Below are 19,868 nucleotides of genomic sequence, written 5' to 3'. Positions count from 1 at the left end.
AGATGTGAAAACAAACCGTATTGCAAGATGGATGGGAGTTAGAATGGAATCAGGTCATCCAAATATTTTGAATGGGACAAACCGAACCTTTCCAGAAATTCCAAGATCTTTAAACAGAAATCAGGCTCTACGAATTTCCCATGTAATTGATCACTCAAATATTCAACAGTTGCAGTTATTTTCAAGGCGGAGTGCTGAATGAGGAGGGGTAGAAAGGGGGATGGGAGAAGTCCGGCCCTGTCCATTTCTCCTGAGTGTTTGGTCTCCACTGTCAAACACCGGTGGACTCAACGCCTAAACCTCAACCGGGAAGAGATTCCAGCCCAATTTATTTTCATTTCACAGTTTACTTTCCGTTTGCTTTCCTCCCCTCATTTCGTCCATATCCCTTCACCTTTAAAAAAAAAAAAAAAACTGTTCTTTCATGCAACAGGAATAACAAAATCACACAAATGTACTGACGGCCTCTCATGTGTTCTCAGTGTATGAGCAGCACAGAACGCCCGGGTCATGACCACATGAAGCCTTCATTCTGGAGAAGGATCCACCCAGAAGTTACCCAAGGGACAGACAATTACAAGTTATAGTTACTTCTCTGAAGGAAACACATGGGGTGTTATTGGTGAATGTGAAAAGGGCAACCGACATGGTTTGTGACATCAGGAAAGAACCTTCTTAGGACAGCGTTATTAAATCTTCCCCTGGGTTCTCCCACAAGCAGGTTTTGAGATGTGGATTTGGGTGCACGTGGTTCATTTGGGAGATTGATCCCAGGAAACTAGAGACAGGAAGTTGGGAGAGAGTGGCCGGGCAGGAGGGGACATTCCGGAGGCCGTGGTGACACCTGGCTGCTCCTGTGGGCACTGGGCCCCATCCTACTGGAGGTGCTCTAAGGGGAGCAGCTTGGAGTACACCTCGGCATGGGGACGCTGGACAGCTTTTCAGCTTTGAGGGCCCCGTGACTGAGGGCTGCTCCTGCCCACACACCTCACTGCCAGAGCTGAGCACCTCCCAAAGCTTCAAACAGAGTCCAGAGGCCAATCAGCAGGGGAATGCACTGTGAGGGTGGAGTCAGAGGGGGCCTCTGCCATGGCCCTAGGAACAGGATTTAGAGAGATAAGGAAAAACTCAGGGGTCTTTCAGGACATTGTAAGGGCTTTGATTTATATCCTCTATACAATGAATTATGATGTAGGATTTTGAGCAGGACAGAGATTTCCTTCATAAGACAATCATGTCATTAGTAGACAAAGACTTTTATTTCTCCCTTCCCAATCTGTATACCTTGTATTTCCTTTTCTTGTCTTATTGCATTGGCCAGGTCTTCCATGTGACAGTGAGAAGCAGTGGTGAGAGTGGAGCCTTGCCCTCTTCCTCATCTTCCTTATCTTCCTGACTATACTGGGAGAGCTTCTAATTTCTCACTGTTAAGTACGATGTTAGCTGAAGGGTTTTGTAGGTGTCCCTTATCAAACTGAAGAGCTATCCTCTAATCATAGTTTGCTGAGGGTTTTGGGGTTTTAAATCACAAATGGGTGCTGGATTTAAACACCCATTAAGATGGACGAGGTTTTTCTGCATCTATTGATGTGAACGTGCGGTTTTCGTGCAGTTTTTCTTCATGGTCCTGTTGCTGTGATGGTCCACATTCAGTGATTTTTGGATGGCAGTGAGATTTTAAAATGATGGTTTGGGCTGCTATGAGAAGAGACGGCGGTAGAGTGGGAGTGAGGAAACAAGAGTGGGATTGGGGAAATCCACTTAAAAATGCCTGAAGAAATCCTAGTGACAGACAATGAACACACAAACTCATCAGTGGAAGTAAGACACGTTGCAAGTAGAATGTGCTTGATGTGATTTTTCTGGATGGGTTTTCAGGAAGAAAGGAAGAGGAGAGTCGCCAGCGACTCCCAATTTTGGCTCAGCAATTGGTTGACACTTCCGGGAGGCCTTAGCGTGTTACGTGGTTACTGAGAACTGTGTGCTGGGGCTAGGGACATGGATGCCCTTGGGGACTTTGGCAGGAGCAGGTACAGTGGAGGGGTAGAGAGAAAAGATGGACGAGGTCAGAATCCATGGAAGACATCAAACTGGAGACTGGCTTTGTAGTCAACTCTTTCAACCAGTTTGGGTGTGGAAGAGATAGAAGTAACAGGGCTGGAGAAAAATACATATTTTCTGGGAGGATTCTGTTATGGGAGAGTCCACAGTGGGCTTGAATGCTGGTGAGAATGGTGGAGAGCAGGCTCAAGACATGGCCTCATTACAGGCATTGCTTCCCCTCCTGTGACACTCATCTTCAATAGCAATTTGATCAGGTCACATTCTCTCTCTCCCTCCCTCCCTCCCTCTGTGTGTGTGTGTATTTGTGTGTGTGTGCCTGTGTGTGTTTGTGTGTTTGTGTCTGTGTGTGTATGTGTGTGTGCACGCGTGTGTGTTTGTGTGTTTGTGTGTGTGTGTGTTCTCTCTCTCCCTCCCTCCCTCCCTCCCTCTGTGTGTGTGTGTGTTTGTGTCTGTGTGTGTGCACGTGTGTGTGTTTGTGTGTGTTTGTGTGTGTGCCTCTGTGTTTGTGTGTATGTGTGTGCACGTGTGTGTGTATGTGTGTTTGTGTGTGTGTGTTCTCTCTCTCCCTCCCTCCCTCCCTCTGTGTGTGTGTGTTTGTGTGTGTGTTTGTGTCTGTGTGTGTGCACGCGTGTGTGTTTGTGTGTGTATGTGTGTGTGTTTGTGTGTGTGCCTCTGTGTTTGTGTGTATGTGTGTGTGCACGCGTGTGTGTATGTGTGTTTGTGTGTGTTTGTGTGTGTGTGTTCTCTCCCTCCCTCCCTCCCTCTGTGTGTGTGTGTTTGTGTCTGTGTGTGTGCACGCGTGTGTGCTTGTGTGTGTGTGTATGTGTGTTTGTGTGTGTGTTTGTCTGTGTGTGTGTGTGTTCTGTCTTTGAAAACCCTCCAGCTATTGCCCCATTTGCATGGTCCCACCAGAGAACGGTGTAGAGTCGACGTCTTTAACTTCTCTTCGAAATCCTATAAATCTCCACCAAGCTTCTGCTTCTACCACACCAACAAAATTCCTGTAACCAAGATTGCTGACGGCCCCTGCCCTTAACAGATCCGACCTTCTATCACTGATCCTCCTCTTGCCCCACCCACATCATTGGAGATGAATGGTTTGTCCTTTGACTTGGCTTCAGGACGTTCCTTTCCTCTCTGGCCACCCCTCACGTGTGACAGCTGCAACCTCCTCATCTCCCCACCTCTCAAAGGCCAGAGCCCCTCTGGGCTCATTTGTGGGACTGCTTTCTGTTCACGCGTGCTCCCTTCATGATCTCTTATGCTTATGAGCTCCTCAAACTTGACCCGTGTAAAACTGCGTACTACCACCCAATGAAGAGCCCCCAGAAGGCTCTCCACCCGCTCCGTGCACCTCCAGCCTTCCAGTTTCCAAATGAAACACTTAAAGCCATTCTACGTTTCTCCTGTTCTATCACAGCCTGATTTGATCAATCAGAAAATCTCTCTGTCTTTACCTTAAAACACATCCACAATCCAACCAGCCCCCCAGAACCTCCAATGCCACCACTTGGATGCGAGCTGTCAGCATCTCTTATTGCAGCGGACGAAACTGGTCTGAGGCTGCCTCTCACACAACTCTATTCCTACCACAAGGCTAAATTACTTCTTCATCATGTACATCAGGCTGCACACAGTAGCTCACATGTCATCCCAGCACATCGGGAGGCTGAGGTGGGAGGATTGCTGGAGGCCAGAGTGAGCTGTGATGGCACCACTGCACCCCAGCCGGGGCCAGAGTGAGACCCTGCCTACCCCCAAAACGAAGAAAGTTTTGTCAGATCATTTCACCCTCTGCTATACATCCTGTAACAATTTCCACCTGCTTCTTGGAACATGCAAAGTTATCAGGCTTCCTGCAGACCCTGCCTGGGCCTGGGGTCTCCTTTCCTCCTGATCTGAGCTCCCCTTATTCTGGTCTTGCCTCTGGTCCCCAAATACAAACAGGGCGGCCATTCTCCTGGGACATTGCCTCCCTCCTGCAGGCTCTCTTTCCCTGGGTACCTGGGTCTTGCTCTCTGGCCTACCTCACGCCTGTGCCCATCACTCTCCAGTTAGGCCCTGCCTGCTTCATTTTCCTCCAAAACATCCATCTCTCTGGAGTCCCCTCCTGAGATTTCACACATGAGGAACAGCGCCTGGTACACACTTGGGAAATGTTTTGGAGGAAATGAATTCAAGGAGGACAGTCCTGAGGGAGCGGAGCCGGAGGGCAGAGGCCCTGGAAGCTGGAAGAGGGAACCAAGAAGGGGTCCGGCAGGCTAGGGATGAAGTGGGGCCACTGCCCTGGCCACCCCGTGTCCAGCACGTGCCCGGGGGCTAGGGGCACCGCGCTGACCACTCCCTGTGTCCGGCAGGTGCCCGGGGGCCGGGGGCACCTCCTAGATCACTCCCTGTGTCCGGCAGGTGCCCGGGGGCCGGGGGCGCCTCCCTGACCACTCTCTTTGTCCAGCAGGTGCCCGGGGGCGATGCGGGGACTGGGGACCCGCGAGTGCACGCGTGGGGCTGGGGCTGGGCGCGTCTTTTCTGGAGCCCACCGTTGCCCTCTTCTCCACAGCGTCCTTCCTAACGTTCGCACCCAGAGTCCTGCCACCGTGTCCTCAGGCCCCAGAGAGCCGGCGCCGTCGCCCCCTCAGCTCTCACTCCGCGCATGCTCCGCAGCGAGGCTCCCAGAGGCGGGACTGGAGCCTCGCGACACGCCCACAGACTCTATATCAGCCAATCCGCAGCAGTGGCGTGTTGATTGACAGCCCGTGGCAGGGTCCCGTATCCGGATTGGGCATTCCTGCTGTTGTGGGCGGGCCAGGAGGGCCGAACCCGGAAGCGCCCGTCGCTCGGGTCAGGCTCGGGCGCTGTTGGCGGAGGTCGGCGGCCAGGGTCCCGCATGGCGGCGCACAGGAAGCACGGTAGGTGCGGGGCGGCGCGGAAGCCTTCGGCCCAGACCGCAGACCCAGCTCTCGGCTCAGACCGCGGTATTGACTCGGGACCCCGACCCCGGCCTCTCTCCAGGCCCCACCCCAGACCCCGACCGACTCCCCACCTCCCCCGTAGTGCCTACCCAGACCCCGCTCTTACCCCAGACCCCGACCACGGTCCGCGGCCCGCCCCTCGCCCGTGTTGTTGCTTGCAGGCCTGCTGCTGGCCGGGCCGGGAGTGGGGACAGGCTCACCCTGCCAGGCCGCACCTGGTGTCTGCGGACCTGGGCGGGGGCGAGCCCAGCCAGGGCTTCGTGTTCTCAGCAGAGCGCGTGTCAGTGAGTGAGTGGGGGGCGCTCAGCTCTTGAGAGGGGTCCCAGCCCAGGGCCCCGGGGTAGGGCTGCAGCTGGCTCCGACAGCCTCACCAAAAAGTATAGCAGTACCTCCCTGACCCTCGGTGTTCTCATCTGAGAGACGGAGGTCACGATGTTTACCTTCCCTGGACCCGAGCTGTGGGGCGCATCCTAGTGCTTGTTAACTTCTGTGATAGTGTTAGTCAGTACCAAAGACAGGGGCAGAATCAATGGAACTGGTTAACCTGGCCTGGCCTCACAACGGAAGAGTTAGGGGGCCGGGCGCGGTGGCTCACGCCTGTAATCCCAGCACTTTGGGAGGCCGAGGCGGGTGGATCACGAGGTCTAGAGATCGAGACCATCCTGGTCAACAAGGTGAAACCCCGTCTTTACTAAAAATACAAAAAATTAGCTGGGCACGGTGGCGCGTGCCGGTAATCCCAGCTACTCGGGAGGCTGAGGCAGGAGAATTGCCTGAACCCAGCAGGCGGAGGTTGCGGTGAGCCGAGATCGCGCCATTGCACTCCAGCCTGGGTAACAAGAGCGAAACTCCATCTCAAAAAAAAGAAAGAAGGGCAGTATTAGAAAACAGCGTGCGTCTGCTTCCTGTAAACCCCAGCTCATTACCTTCACCCTGTTATCATCATTATAATGAAAAGAGTGGCGGTTTTTGACATGAACCTCTTGCTACTTGGTTTAATTCGGCCTGATGAATTTTTCCTTCCCTGTGTTTAAAACTGATCATCATGTTTTTCCCTTTGAAATGAAAAGACAGTGGCAACTATAGTTATAAAACAATGGCATTAAAAAAAAGTTCTCAGTGAGGCAGAACACGGAGAAAAACATAGTCTCAACCCGTTTGTAGGAAGCGGTGCAGCTAGCCTCCCCCTTGTCCTGTAGGGCCCGCGGGTTGTCACCTGCTCAGCTCACAGGTTAAAATGACTTACCAGTTTTTTTTGTTTGTTTGTTTTTGTTTTTTGAGACGGAGTTTCGCTCTTGTTACCCAGGCTGGAGTGCAATGGCTCAATTTCAGCTCAACACAACCTCCGCCTCCTGGGTTCAGGCAATTCTCCTGCCTCAGCCGCCTGAGTAGCTGGGACTACAGGCACGTGCCACCATGCCCAGCTAATTTTTTGTATTTTTAGTAGAGATGGGGTTTCATTCACCATGTTGACCAGGATGGTCTCGATCTCTGGACCTCGCGATCCACCCGCCTCGGCCTCCCAAAGTGCTGGGATTACAGGCTTGAGCCACCGCGCCCTGCCCGACTTACCGGTTTTTAAGCAATCAGATGGTATGCTCCAGAATGGACATTCACGTGGGTTAATGAGTACCAGAACTACCTTGTTCCCGACCCTCCCCTGCAAGTAGGGCTGGTAGGGTGTTAATTGAGTGTTGCGGTTCTTAGGAGCAGACAGAACAGCTAGCTGCCTGCAAAGCTGTCCCTGCCTTCCTGGTGGGGGGCTTCTTGCTACTGCAGGCTTTCCCCTCGTTTTAAACCGTAGCACAGTCTTCTCTTACATTCCTTCAAGTGTTTGCAACTCTTCCAAGCCTGAAATAAATTCTCTTCTTTATTGCAAGAAATTATTATATCATCTGTAATGTACCTAATCAACTTAAAAAAAAACCTTTCTCCACTCACTAAAGTGAATGAGAGTTGTTAATTGTTTTAGTCATTCACTAATCATCTTCCCTCGAAACAGCTAACCCTGTGCAGCTCTGACCATGAATGGCTCTCCTCATTGACTAGGGTCCCAGGAAGGGGAAGGGCACTGCGGCCGCCATTCTGCCCGGGGAGATTGGGTGATATCTGACATGTAATGAAGTGCTAGCTCAGGCCGGACTGTTTCTGGCCTGCAGGGGAGCCAGTGGTCAGGGAGCCTGGTGTGGGGTTGCAGTGGACTAAGGAGGTCCCCAGTGTCACAGATCCTCCAGGGGCAGCGTGCTCCTCGAGGAAGGGGCCTGCTGCGGTGGATGAGGGCCCTAGGAGCTGCCCAGGTAACTCCTGCAAGGAGTGACTGCGTCCGGCGTTGGCAAATTGAGCCTTGCTGCTTCCTCCTCCCTGGACAGCTCCCGGTGCCTGTCCAGGCCTCTTGTGTTGGTGAGCAGAGCCATGCGGGACCTTGCTCCCTTCTGGAGATGCTGACTGTGTCACTTGGGTGTGGTGGTGGTGTTGGGCTTGCGGAGCCTCCTCCATGGTCATTGGTCATTGTGTGTAGTGTGTCTCTGGTCCTCTCCCCAACTCCATATGTGCTTCAGGGATGTTTCTAGAGGAGGCAAAGCTTGCGTGGGACTTACTGGGTGGAGGCGATCCTTGGCTGCTGGGGTGAGGACCACAGCCTCGTGGGGGCAGGAGCCCTGTCCTGGGCCCTGAGCAGGCAGAGGAGTGCCAGGCGGTCCTGCTGCTTCCTCTCTCCCATCCTCACCGCCTGCTGCCGTGTGTGTGGTGAGGGGATGTGCCAGGGGACCCTGCCCCGCAGCGCCCCCTCCATTCGGCTCACTGCACCCCAATGCCAGTCCTTTGACTCCTTGTCCTGCAGCTTCCCATGTAGGTGATTCAGCGGTGCCAGCCGCTCATGTTGAGGAGAGAGCTCCATGGGCTCCATGCTGTTGGCATGGCCTTGCTGGCCTAGCTAGGCCTTCTGTGGAGAAGGCCACAGAGCCCCGTCCCAAAGGCCTCCTCCCGGGAGGCACCCAGCCTGGTGTCAGCCTCGGAGGATGTGTGCTGGAGCACAGGATGCTTGTTTGCTTTTTAATAAGAATTCATTCTTGCTGTGACTTCTGCCCACAGGACGGCCTCACTTGCCCTTGCAGGTGTGTCCTCCAGGACCAGGGGGGTCTGCAGCAGTTGGGTAGGCTCTGTCTTCCTGAGACTCCTCAGATGAAGTTGGAGCTGCCAGCGCTTCGCTGTGAGCAGTCACACTTCCTGTTTGCCACCTCCCTGTCCTCTTCTAGTTTCTCCTGCCCCAACTTCACACACCAAGAATCGGCGGCGCTGTCCACGGTGCTGGCGCTGGTGCCAGAATTCCTGCAGCTCTGTAGTCAGGGAGGGATTTCTGCATGTGTCTGCATGTACATGTGGGTCTCTGAGCTTGTGTGTGCATATTGTCAATGTTCATGTGTGTGCCGCTGTTCATGCGCATACCTGATGTGTACATGCATATCTGTGTGCATGCCTGTGTGTGTGTATCTGTGCAGGCATGTGTGTGCCTTTGTGGTGTGCGCATGTCTGACGTATGTATATGCCTGTGTAGTGTATGTGTGTGTGAGTGAATGCATGTGTGTGGTGTGTATGTCTCTGTGTGCTGTGTGTGTGTGCGCCTGCCTGGTGTGTGTACATGTTGTTTTGCATGTGGTGTGTGTGTACGTGGGTATCCATTTGCCTGTATGTGTGCCTATGTGTGGTGTGTAAGTCCCTGTGTAGTGTACATGTGTGCCTGCATGGTGTGCATGATGTTTTGCGTGTGGTGTGTGTGTACGTGGGTATCTGTTTGCCTTTGTGTGTGCGCCTTTGTATGATGTGTCTGTATAAACGTGTCTGTGTGTGGCATGTGTGTACATGTGTGTCAGGGTGTTCATCACCTGTGTGTGCATATATGTGTGTGTATGTGTGCATATGTGTGTGCCTGTGTATGTGTCTTTGCATACGTGTGTGTGTTTACCTGTGTGTGCCTATATTTGTGTGCATGTGTGCACCTGTGTGAGCTGTACCTGCATACACATGTCTGCATGTGGTATGTGTGTACCTGTGTGTCTGGGTGTTCACCTGTGTGTCTGTGTGTGTGTGTCTGTATGTTTGCACCTGTGTGTGCTGTGCCTGTGTACATGTGTCTGCATGGGGCATATGTGTACATGTGTGCCTGGGTGTTTGCCTGTGTGTCTGTGCATGCACCTGTGTGTTTACCTGTGTGTCTTTGTGTATGTGCATGTGCCTGCATACATGTGTCTGTGTGGGGCGTGTGTTTACATGCATATCTGGGTGTTTGTGTGTCTGTGTATATGTGTGTGTGCCTGTGTGTGCTGTGCCTGCGTACATGTGTCTGCGTGGGGCGTATGTGTATATGTGTGTCTGGGTGTTTGCCTGTATTCCTGTGTGTGCACCTGTGTGTACTGTGCCTGTGTACCTGTGTCTTTGTGCGATGTGTGTATACATGTCTGGGTGTTTGCCTGTGTCCCTGTGTGTGTGCACCTGTGTGTACCATATCTGTGTACACATGTCTGCGTGTGGCATGTGTGTAAATACATGTCTGGGTATTTGCCTGTGTGCCTGTGTGTGCATACATGTGTGTGCCGTGCCTGCATATATGTGTCTGCATGGGGCATGTGCATACCTGTATGTCTGGTTGTTTGCCTGTGTGTATGTGTGTGTGCCTGTGTGTGCCATGCCTGCATACATGTGTCTGTGTGTGGCATGTGTGTATATGCATGTCTGGGTGTTTGTGTGCCTGTGTGTTGTGTGTGTGGGCCTGTGTGGGCCGTGCCTGCATACATGTGTCTGTGTGTGGCATGTATGTACATGCATGTCTGGTTGTTTGCCAGTGTGTTGTGTGTGTGTGCTTGTGTGTGCCATGCCTGCGTACATGTGTCTGTGTGTGGCATGTGTGTACATGCATGTCTGGGTGTTCGTGTATCTGTGTGTTGTGTGTGTGTGTGCCTGTGTGTGTCATGCCTGCGTACATGTGTCTGTGTGTGGCATGTGTGTATGTGCATGTCTGGGTGTTTGTGTGTCTGTATGTGCCTGTGTGTGCCGTGCCTGTGTACATGTGTCTATGTGTGGCATGTGTGTACATGCATGTCTGGGTGTTTGTGTGCCTGTGTGTGTATGTGTGTGTGCCTGTGTGTGCCGTGCCTGCATACATGTGTCTGTGTGTGGCATGTGTGCACATGCATGTCTGGTTGTTTGCCTGTGTGTCTCTGTGTATGTGTGTGTGCCTGTGTGTGCCGTGCCTGTGTACATGTGTCTGTGTGTGGCATGTGTGCACATGCATGTCTGGTTGTTTGTGTGTCTGTTGTGTGTGTGTGCCTGTGTGTGCCGTGCCTGTGTACATGTGTCTGTGTATGGCATGTGTGTACATGCATGTCTGGGTGTTTGTGTGCCTGTGTGTGTATGTGTGTGTGCCTGTGTGTGCCGTGCCTGCATACATGTGTCTGTGTGTGGCATGTGTGCACATGCATGTCTGGTTGTTTGCCTGTGTGTCTCTGTGTATGTGTGTGTGCCTGTGTGTGCCGTGCCTGCGTACATGTGTCTGTGTGTGGCATGTGTGTACATGCATGTCTGGGTGTGTGCCTGTGTGGTTTGTGCATCTCCCAGCGATACCTTACAACTTACCTGTGATGCCTGCATCTCCCTTGGAGTCTGAGCTGAAGGTGCCGGTTGGGATTTGTTTCCATTGGAAAGATGCTACTTGGGTGGGTACCTGGTGACTCTGTGGGGCCGACTCTCATTCTGGCCACTTGTACGGGGCTCTTTGCAGAGCTGGCCAGGGATCGTCGCTGCCCTGCAGGAGAAGCGAGCTGCGTTCATCTAACCATTATTTGGTGTATTTTCCCCTCCTATGTGAGGGTCCCACGTCAGATCGGTCACGGGGTGAGGTTCTAGTGATGTCCCATTTGAGAGTCGTTTCTGGTTTGATGCTGAGCACTTGTTTTCGGTTGATATTTCAGAAAGCTCGCCCACTTCTGCTTCAGTATTAGCCAATTATTTTTCCATTTGTCATTCTGCTATGAAGCTCCTGAAGAATCTGCCACTCACTGAGTTTATAGCAGGAGCAGCCACGGGAAACGGATCTCTCAAACACCGAATGCAGGAGGAAGAGGGGTTTATTATTACAGCCAGGAGACTGGGCAATAATTTGTCCAAAACCCAGCTCGTCTAACAAAGGGAGGTTCAGCCTTTATACAGGCTCATACTGTAGACATTGCAGGTGAAAGAATCTTAGGTTCATAGTTTTAGGACTCACATGTGAAAAGGTTTCTGTTTACAGTTTCAAGAATCACATATGAAAGGTTCCAGTTTTCAGTTTTAGGACTCACATGTGAAAAGGTTTCTGGTTTGATCTTGTTTTAAGTAAAAATAGTGCCTTCTGCAGAGTTTCCCCAAGGCCTAGCCTGTCACCTATAGGAAGGTAAACCCGGGTGGTCAGCCTTTTCTTCTGTGGAAATGCAGCATGGCAGTCAAAGTGAAAGTTGATCTGAGAAGCCTGGGTCTCCCTCTTCAAGTTAACATACTGAACTTTTCTTTCTTGTGAAGTCATATAACGCTATTACCAGCTTATTCCTTTATTTCTAGATTATGGCCCGAGGCTATGTATCTTGCCTCATTATAGGGATAAAAATGAAAAAAAAAAAAAATCCCACAGCGATTTTCATTTTAAAGAAAGCCGTGGCTGGGTCTGCATATTTTCATAAGGCATTTAAATGTAGTTTTTACTGAAAAAGAAAGTTCAAACTATCAGATTTTCAAGACATACAGTAACCCTAAGAAATGTTACATTTCAAACGCCTGTTAAAACGAGACAGGCAGATGTAGGAGGAAGAAGAGATCAGCTAGAGCTGCTGTTCACCGCGAGAGCGGAGTTTTGATATTTCTCTAAGCTGGTGAAATAATGTGGTGTGTGTGTTTTGTGGTTTTAGTGGAAGTGTTTTGGGCGATTTCTGTAACATGACAGGTGAAGGAGGCAGCAAGCAAGCACCTCGAAGCCGGCCAGGGTGGAAATTTCTACTAACGAATTTCCGATCTTGCGTTCAGTAGAAGTTTTTTATTTAAACATGATGTTAAAAGCCTGCCAACTCTTGTTTCAAAATCTAATTCACTCTTCTGTTTATAAGTCTATTAAGTGGAAACCAAAAAGGGACGTTATAAACCGATTTTGTTCTGTATGAGTGCTACTCTGTTGTGCATTGCTGTCAAGGAATGCCTGAGGCTGGGTAATTTATTTATTTATTTATTTATTTATTTTTTTTTTTTATTTTTTATTGGATTATAGGTTTTGGGGTACATGAGCAGAGCATGCAAGACAGTTGCGTAGGTACACACATGGCAGTGTGCTTTGCTTTTCTTCTCCCCTTCACCCACATTTGGCATTTCTCCCCAGGCTATCCCTCCCCACCTCCCCCTCCCACTGGCCCTCCCCTTTTCCCCCCAATAGACCCCAGTGTTTAGTACTCCCCTTTCTGTGTCCATGTGTTCTCATTTTTCATCAGAGGCTGGGTAATTTATAAAGAAAAGACGTTTACTTGGCTCACAGTCCTGGAGGCTGTTCAGGGAGCATCTGCTGGTGAGGCCTCCTGGAAGCTTACAGTCCTGGGGAAGGCAGAGCGGAGCCAGCATCCCATGGCAAGGGAGGGAGAGCGGGAGAAGGTGGAAGTCCTGGCCTCTTCAAGCAGCCAGATCTCCAAGAGCTCATCACCACGAGGAGGGCACCAAGCCACCCACGGGATCTGCTCCCCACCCCAGATACCTGCCAGCAGGCCCCGCCTTCAGCGCTGGAGCTCACGTGTCGCCATGGATTCGCAGGGCACATGTGCAGACCACGTCAGTATGGTTTTCTCCTGCACTGCAATGTGAAAACATCACATTTTTAAAGTCACGCGGGAATATTTGTGGTCTCTTCTGTTTTATTGAATTCCTCTCAAGGTGTGATCCTGTCAGTTTTATGGCTTCTCCTGAGCATACATATTCTGAAATAGGTCCTTTTGAACTGATCTGATTCCTCATATCCCCAGATAAACTGTACACGTATTCTCTGAAAGTTACACTTTTCCAAGAGACACCAGCTGATATGGATCATAACCAAAGTTTTAAATTTTAGAGAATCACCAATAATCATTATTTCTAATCTCTTCCAGCACCAGGAGTTTTATATCCAACTGTTAGATTTTAAAATCAGCAACTGCCTTTAGGAAGAGTTTAGAATTGAATTGGTTCACTTCCAGCGGTCCGACTTTGCTTCTTTTTGAGTACATTTATTTACAGTTTTTCCTAAATATCTAATTGCCAAAGAACACTTTACTGGAAGATTTTATTGCGGTTTGGCTATGTCTGTAACGTGAAAGAGCTAGTGCGGGCGGCAGTCCTTCCTGAGAGTCACATGGAGTAACTGAACCCCTGTGAGAGGACTCATTTCTGCCGGGCGTTGCTGCATGTTAATTTCCGACGGGCTGTTTGTCGTGGCCTTGGCCTCCGTTGTCGTGTCTCTCGTCTCTCGGCGCGGATTGCTTGGCCCGCTTGGTAATTTAGTTGTTCTCCTGCAGGTTATTTTTTCGACTGGCATTAAACAGTCCTCTGCCTTTTTATTTTCCGGTGATTGCTTTTTGATGGGCACTAGAGTTTCAAGTTAAAACTTGCTCTTGCTGCAGGAAGCGGAGCCCGTTGATGAGGTGTGGGAAGGAGAACGGAGCCAGCCTCAGGCTCTGACAGATGTGGAGTTGTGACCACAAAGCACTTTGATTTAGGCCCCACGGCACCCAGGGCCTGGGAGCTCCTGCTGCACCCACTCGTCCAGCTCCGTTTTTGTGGGTTCTTTTGTTTTCAACACATTACTAATTAAACAGAAAAGAGGCTTTTAACCCCGAATTTACCTAACTTATGATTTTTTGCAGCCTTCATCTGCAACACATAAATGTATACACACTTAGGTAAAAATACATCAGGTCAAAAAGGAGCATTTCAACAAAGCAAAAATGATAAACGCTTCACTGTGTTTATTCAGGAAGGAAAAAACCCTTCATTTATGTTCGGCTTTTAGTATCAGTCACCCAAGTAGAGCCGGCTCGTTGGAAGACTGTGTTTGCGGAATTGTGTACACGTCTGCAGGAAGCCACCGGCAGTTCGTGGGGTTCTCGTGTCATTTCTCTGATGGTTCTGAGACCCAGCAAGGGCGTCAGTGCCACGCAACGTGGTTTTGGTCTAAAACAGCCGATTATTTCTGTGTGAATAAACCATGTGAGCACTGGCGGTGAAGCCCTGAGTGCCTGCCCAGGTGTTTGGGGGCCGTGGGGTCCACACACGTGGCGCTTGTTAGCTCAGACACTAAACCCGAGTGGCACTGTGGCCACACTAAACCCGAGTGGTGCCATGGCCACGCTAATCCCAAGTGGTGCCATGACCACGATAAACGTAGGGTCTCTCCCAGGCCCCACCTTCACCCAGCCTTCTCCAGAGCTGGGAGGAAGTAAAACTCGTCTATGAATCTGCCATAGATTAGTTGGTAGACAGTGATTATTAATATTTAATTTTGCTTTTTAAACTTTGCTCTTTTAAAATGATTTTTAAAAGTTAAAATTATATTTTTTAAAAGTACTTTATGATTTATATTTTAGCAGCTGTAAGCATTTAGAGGTATATATTTGTCAGCAAAGTTATTTTTAGACGCCTGGATATTTGTATTAAACTGGGTTAAGATTTATTAAAATTCTTGTTGAAGACAAAAACTCCTGCTTTATAATGAGATACCCATTTTGACATCTGTTTGAGATCATCTGTTTGTGTGCCTGTTTACAGGATGCTCCGTGAATAATTCTTGGGTCCTGGATAATATTACCCAGAACCAGCCTTTGCTGATATTTAATATCAAAGTCATGCTGAAGGTTTTTTCCTTCCTGTCAGTGAAGCCCTGTGTGGGGCGGGCTCATCTCTTCTGTAACAAGGTTTGCAAGAAGTAGGGGTCGGAGTGGCTTCGGGCTCGTTCCAGCGATGGAGCGGCCATGGGGGCTCCGGGAGTGTGTGGGCCGCCAGGAAAGACATTTTCCCTCGTGAGCCTTTAGAACACCGTGCAGGATGGCATCCTCGTGGCCACTGGGGGTCGTGAAACGTTTCAGCCAATTTAGAATACTGAAAGGTTTTCTTCTTGCTTTAGTTTTTTTGATGACTGTGCTCAGGGTTGAATTTGAAAAGGAGCATTGTCTTTCCCATGGATGGAATGTCAACTGTAGGACTATATGTTGAGGTCGTGAATAGAATGGCCATGTGAAAACTTTAAGGACTAAATTTCTAATCTGAAGTTATTTACTAAAGATTTTTAAGCACCATGTTTTCCTGCATTCTTAAGTAGTTGCTGCTATTCCCAGCACCCTGGTCTATTATCCCCGATTCAGCTGTGTGGTCCTGTGTGTCCCGGGCGTGAAGCTGGCGTGGGTGCAGGTGTGAGTCCCTGTCCTTCCTCTCAGGCGTGAAGCTGGCGTGGGTGCAGGTGTGCGTCCCTGTCCTTCCTCACGGGGGTGAAGCTGTCAAGGGTGCAGGTGTGCGTCCCTGTCCTTCCTCTCAGGGGCGATGCTGTCACGGGTGCAGGTGTGCGTCCCTGTCCTTCCTCACAGGGGTGAAGCTGGCGTGGGTGCAGGTGTGCGTCCCTGTCCTTCCTCACAGGGGCGATGCTGTCAAGGGTGCAGGTGCCCGTCCCTGTCCTTCCTCACAGGGGCGATGTTGTCAAGGGTGCAGGTGCCCGTCCCTGTCCTTCCTCTCAGGGGTGATGTTGTCAAGGGTGCAGGTGTGCGTCCCTGTCCTTCCTCTCGGGGGCGATGCTGTCAAGGGTGCAGGTGCCCGTCCCTGTCCTTCCTCACAGGGGCGATGTTGTCAAGGGTGCAGGTGTGCGTCCCTGTCCTTCCTCTCAGGGCGATGCTGTCAAGGGTGCAGGTGTGCGTCCCTGTCCTTCCTCTCGGGGGCGATGCTGTCAAGGGTGCAGGTGTGCGTCCCTGTCCTTCCTCACAGGGGCGATGCTGTCAAGGGTGCAGGTGTGCGTCTCTGTCCTTCCTCTCGGGGGCGATGCTGTCAAGGGTGCAGGTGTGCGTCCCTGTCCTTCCTCTCGGGGGCGATGCTGTCAAGGGTGCAGGTATGCGTCCCTGTCCTTCCTCTCGGGGGCGATGCTGTCAAGGGTGCAGGTGCCCGTCCCTGTCCTTCCTCACAGGGGCGATGTTGTCAAGGGTGCAGGTGTGCGTCCCTGTCCTTCCTCTCAGGGGCGATGCTGTCAAGGGTGCAGGTGTGCGTCCCTGTCCTTCCTCTCGGGGGCGATGCTGTCAAGGGTGCAGGTGTGCGTCTCTGTCCTTCCTCTCAGAGTCGATGCAGTCGTGGGTGCAGGTGTGCGTCCCTGTCCTTCCTCACTCTCAGGGGTGATGCTGTCAAGGGTGCAGGTGTGCGTCCCTGTCCTTCCTCACGGGGGTGATGCTGTCAAGGGTGCAGGTGTGCGTCCCTGTCCTTCCTCTCAGGGGTGATGCTGTCAAGGGTGCAGGTGTGCGTCCCTGTCCTTCCTCTCAGGGGTGATGCTGTCAAGGGTGCAGGTGTGCGTCCCTGTCCTTCCTCTCAGGGGTGATGCTGTCGCGGGTGCAGGTATGCGTCCCTGTCCTTCCTCTCAGGGGTGATGTTGTCAAGGGTGCAAGTGTGCGTCCCTGTCCTTCCTCTCAGGGGCGATGCTGTCAAGGGTGCAGGTGTGCGTCCCTGTCCTTCCTCACGGGGGTGATGCTGTTGACGGTGCAGGTGTGCGTCCCTGTCCTTCCTCTCAGGGGTGATGTTGTCAAGGGTGCAAGTGTGCGTCCCTGTCCTTCCTCTCAGGGGCGATGCTGTCAAGGGTGCAGGTGTGAGTCCCTGTCCTTCCTCTTGGGGGTGTTGCAGTCATGGGTGCAGGTGTGTGTCCCTGTCCTTCCTCTCAGGGGTGATGCTGTCAAGGGTGCAGGTGTGCGTCCCTGTCCTTCCTCTCGGGGGCGATGCTGTCAAGGGTGCAGGAGTGAGTCCCTGTCCTTCCTCATGGGGGCGATGCTCTCAAGGGTGCAGGAGTGAGTCCCTGTCCTTCCTCACGGGGGCGATGCTGTCAAGGGTGCAGGTGTGAGTCCCTGTCCTTCCTCACGGGGGTGATGCTGTTGAGGGTGCAGGTGCCCGTCCCTTTCCTTCCTCTTGGGGGTGACACTGTTGTGGGTGCAGGTGCCCATCCCTGTCCTTCCTCACGGGGGTGGCACTGGCATAGCGTGGGTGCACGTCCCTGTCCTTCCTCGTGAGCACCTCAGCGTCCTGCCGACCGTTGGGTCTGTGTGGCCTGCATTTACCTCTCGGACATTTCACTTGTCTCTGAGGGTGCCCAGGACATTCCTCTCCTCCAGAGCCTCATTTGTGCAGAGTAGGTGGTGATTTTCCAGGACTGGCATGATTCAATTTTGTGTTCAGAAGACGGGAGGAGCAGGCACCCACCCAGGCCCGGTCCTGCTTCCTAAATGTCGGGCTCCTCGGAAAAGGGGCTGGTTCCAGGCCCTGGCGGAGGAAATACAAGGTGAGCCTGAAGTACCTCGTGGGGCCTTGTGTGCTCATGGGAGGGCCTGGCAGCCAGAGGGCGCTGGGTCCACGTTGTGGCAGGTGGGCCAGAGAGTGCTGAGTCCACACTGGAGGGTGTTGAGTCCACGTTGCACATGCAGGCCAACGGGCGCCGAGTCCACACTGGAGGGCGCTGGGTTCACATTGTGGTGTGTGGGCCGGAGGGCACCAGTTCCAGACTGGAGGGCTCTGGGTCCACACTGTGGCGGACTCTGTGGCCAGGGCCAGGACTCTTTGAGCAACAGAGTACCTGTGGGCAGTATAGGGTGGTGGCCCTTGGAATAAATATATAAATCTATGAGTCCTTAATGTATTGAATAACACAAAGATAACAATTTCAATAAATGTGCAAGTGTGGGGAGTTCTTCCCTACAGAATTCCACACGATACACATGCAAGGCATGAGGAAAGAAAGCCACCGAGGAGCCCACAGCCACGTCTGCTGCCGCCAGGACCCCAGGGAGATGCCACGTTAGAGGGTTAGATTGAGGAGGAAAAGGATCTCGTCCCGCAGCATCTCCTCCAGTGTGTGTTCGTTATGAAGGGAAGAGAGTCACTTGGCGGGTTGAAACCCAGGAGACCACAGCGCCTGCAGGCGATAGGGGTGGCGTCAGTGGAAGGAAGCATCCCAGCAGGGTGTGAGCGCCAGCACCCATCTGCAGCTCTGCAGAGGTGAATGACCTCAGTGTCACCCGGAGAACACTGGCTCCAAGTTGCAGCAGTTCCAGAGAGTAACTGCCCCAAGCAATGTCACGGCCGTGGAGGACAAGGAAAATGGGAGGAAAGCGAGGCGCTGAGGGCGGATGGGACCGGATCAGAGCCTGCTGGATGAGGGTCACACAGCCAGGGCTAGGGTGGGGCAGAAACCCGAGTTCTCACTGTTGAAACAGCCTCCCTGAGCCTAGTTGGGCCTGGGGCTTCCATGTGGCCAAGCCCTGAGGGTCAGCCCAGGCAGGAGCCCCAGGCCCTGGGCTCCTGGTGGGATGCAAGTCCAGGACCTGCCTAGATGGTCTTCGGGGAAGCTCCTTAGGAGGGTGGAGGGTGTCGGGGCATCGGCAGGTGGCCTGGACCCCCCAGATCTGCATGGCCCTGGGAACCGCCCCTCCTGAGTCTGCAGGTCACTGCGGCGCCTGAGCAGGCGTGCAGGGGAATTGCAGAAATCCCAGAGGCCTTGGGTCTCTGTGGGCCCTGCACTCTGAGCTAACAGGGTGGTTCCTGGCATTCAGGTCGTGAGGCTGGGATCGCGTAAATCTCTTCCAAGAAGAGTGGCTTGTTTTGAGAAGGCAGAGCTTGTGACTCCCAGGGTGGCCTCTGCCGTGTCACTTGCCCCTGAGAACCCCCCGCCAGCCGTCACTCTGTGAACTTACAGCCAGCTGTCTTTAGACTGTTCCTGGCTTCTACTTCCATTTTAGAATGTTGATGACAGAGGCCATACACCGATATCAGAGATGTTCATTTCAAACATGAAATTTAACAGTGTTGGTGGAGAGCCACTGTTAATTAGGCTGTAAATGTCACTTATTTCAGGCACTGGATGGAACTCAGTGAAAATGCCCCTAACTTTCTTTTTTTAGGCACATTCTTACGTTGCTTGTAGCTCGGAAATCTGCCTCAGGAAGCCTTGAAAGACCATGACCTGGGCCAGGCTCAGTGCATTCCCGTCTGTACCCTGGCGTGCGCAGTGTTTCTCGGGATCAGCTGCCTTCCTTCAGCAAACGCTGTCATCCGCTGCTTGGCCTATGGGACCCTTCATAGCCAGGACTCATAAAGCCCCTGGGGTCTCAGTGATCGCACCATTTCAGTTCACGTTTTCCACTTAACTGGGAGTCGTCTCCCAGCAAAAGGAGCCTTTGTGCTCGTTCACTGGGAGCTGTGGGGGTGCAGAGACTCGGGAGAGCAGCCCCGAGTTCGTGATCCTGCTGTGTCCCACTGGGGGTGCAGAGACTTGGGAGAGCAGCCCCGAGTTCATGATCCTGCTGTGTCCCGCTGGGGGTGCAGAGTCTCGGGAGAGCAGCCCTGAGTTCGTGATCCTGCTATGTCCCGCTCCTACTGAGCTCTGTGCGGGCTTTCCTGGTCCATCCACGGAGGACACGGGAATTCTGATGAGCGCTGGGTGGAAAGCCTCGTAGTGTTCTGCACAGCAGGGCCTTCACAGGGTGATTTCTAACAGGTGTGAGTCCAAGAGGCCGGAAGTAGGAAGGCATGTGCCTTCAACTACAGTGTTGCTGTGTAGGGCCACGGAGC

The 19,868-nt window shown here is 52.2% G+C and overlaps 1 protein-coding gene across 1 annotated transcript in view; it reads left to right on the top strand.

Annotated features, from left to right (window-relative positions):
* The first annotated feature begins 4,877 nt into the window (after positions 1–4,877).
* Positions 4,878–19,868, top strand: part of ERICH1 (glutamate rich 1) — a 62,020-nt gene continuing 47,029 nt past the window's right edge. The window contains exon 1 of the mRNA XM_035269808.3: positions 4,878–4,970. Within this exon, the coding sequence (XP_035125699.3) occupies positions 4,949–4,970 (22 nt within the window). The 5' untranslated portion in view covers positions 4,878–4,948. The remainder of the gene's footprint in view (positions 4,971–19,868) is intronic.

The sequence above is a fragment of the Callithrix jacchus genome, chromosome 13, assembly GCF_049354715.1.
Source record: "Callithrix jacchus isolate 240 chromosome 13, calJac240_pri, whole genome shotgun sequence".
NCBI classification, from domain to species: domain Eukaryota; kingdom Metazoa; phylum Chordata; class Mammalia; order Primates; family Cebidae; genus Callithrix; species Callithrix jacchus.
The sequence above is the reverse complement of the archived record's forward strand: the minus strand, read 5'-3'. Positions and strand labels throughout refer to the sequence as shown.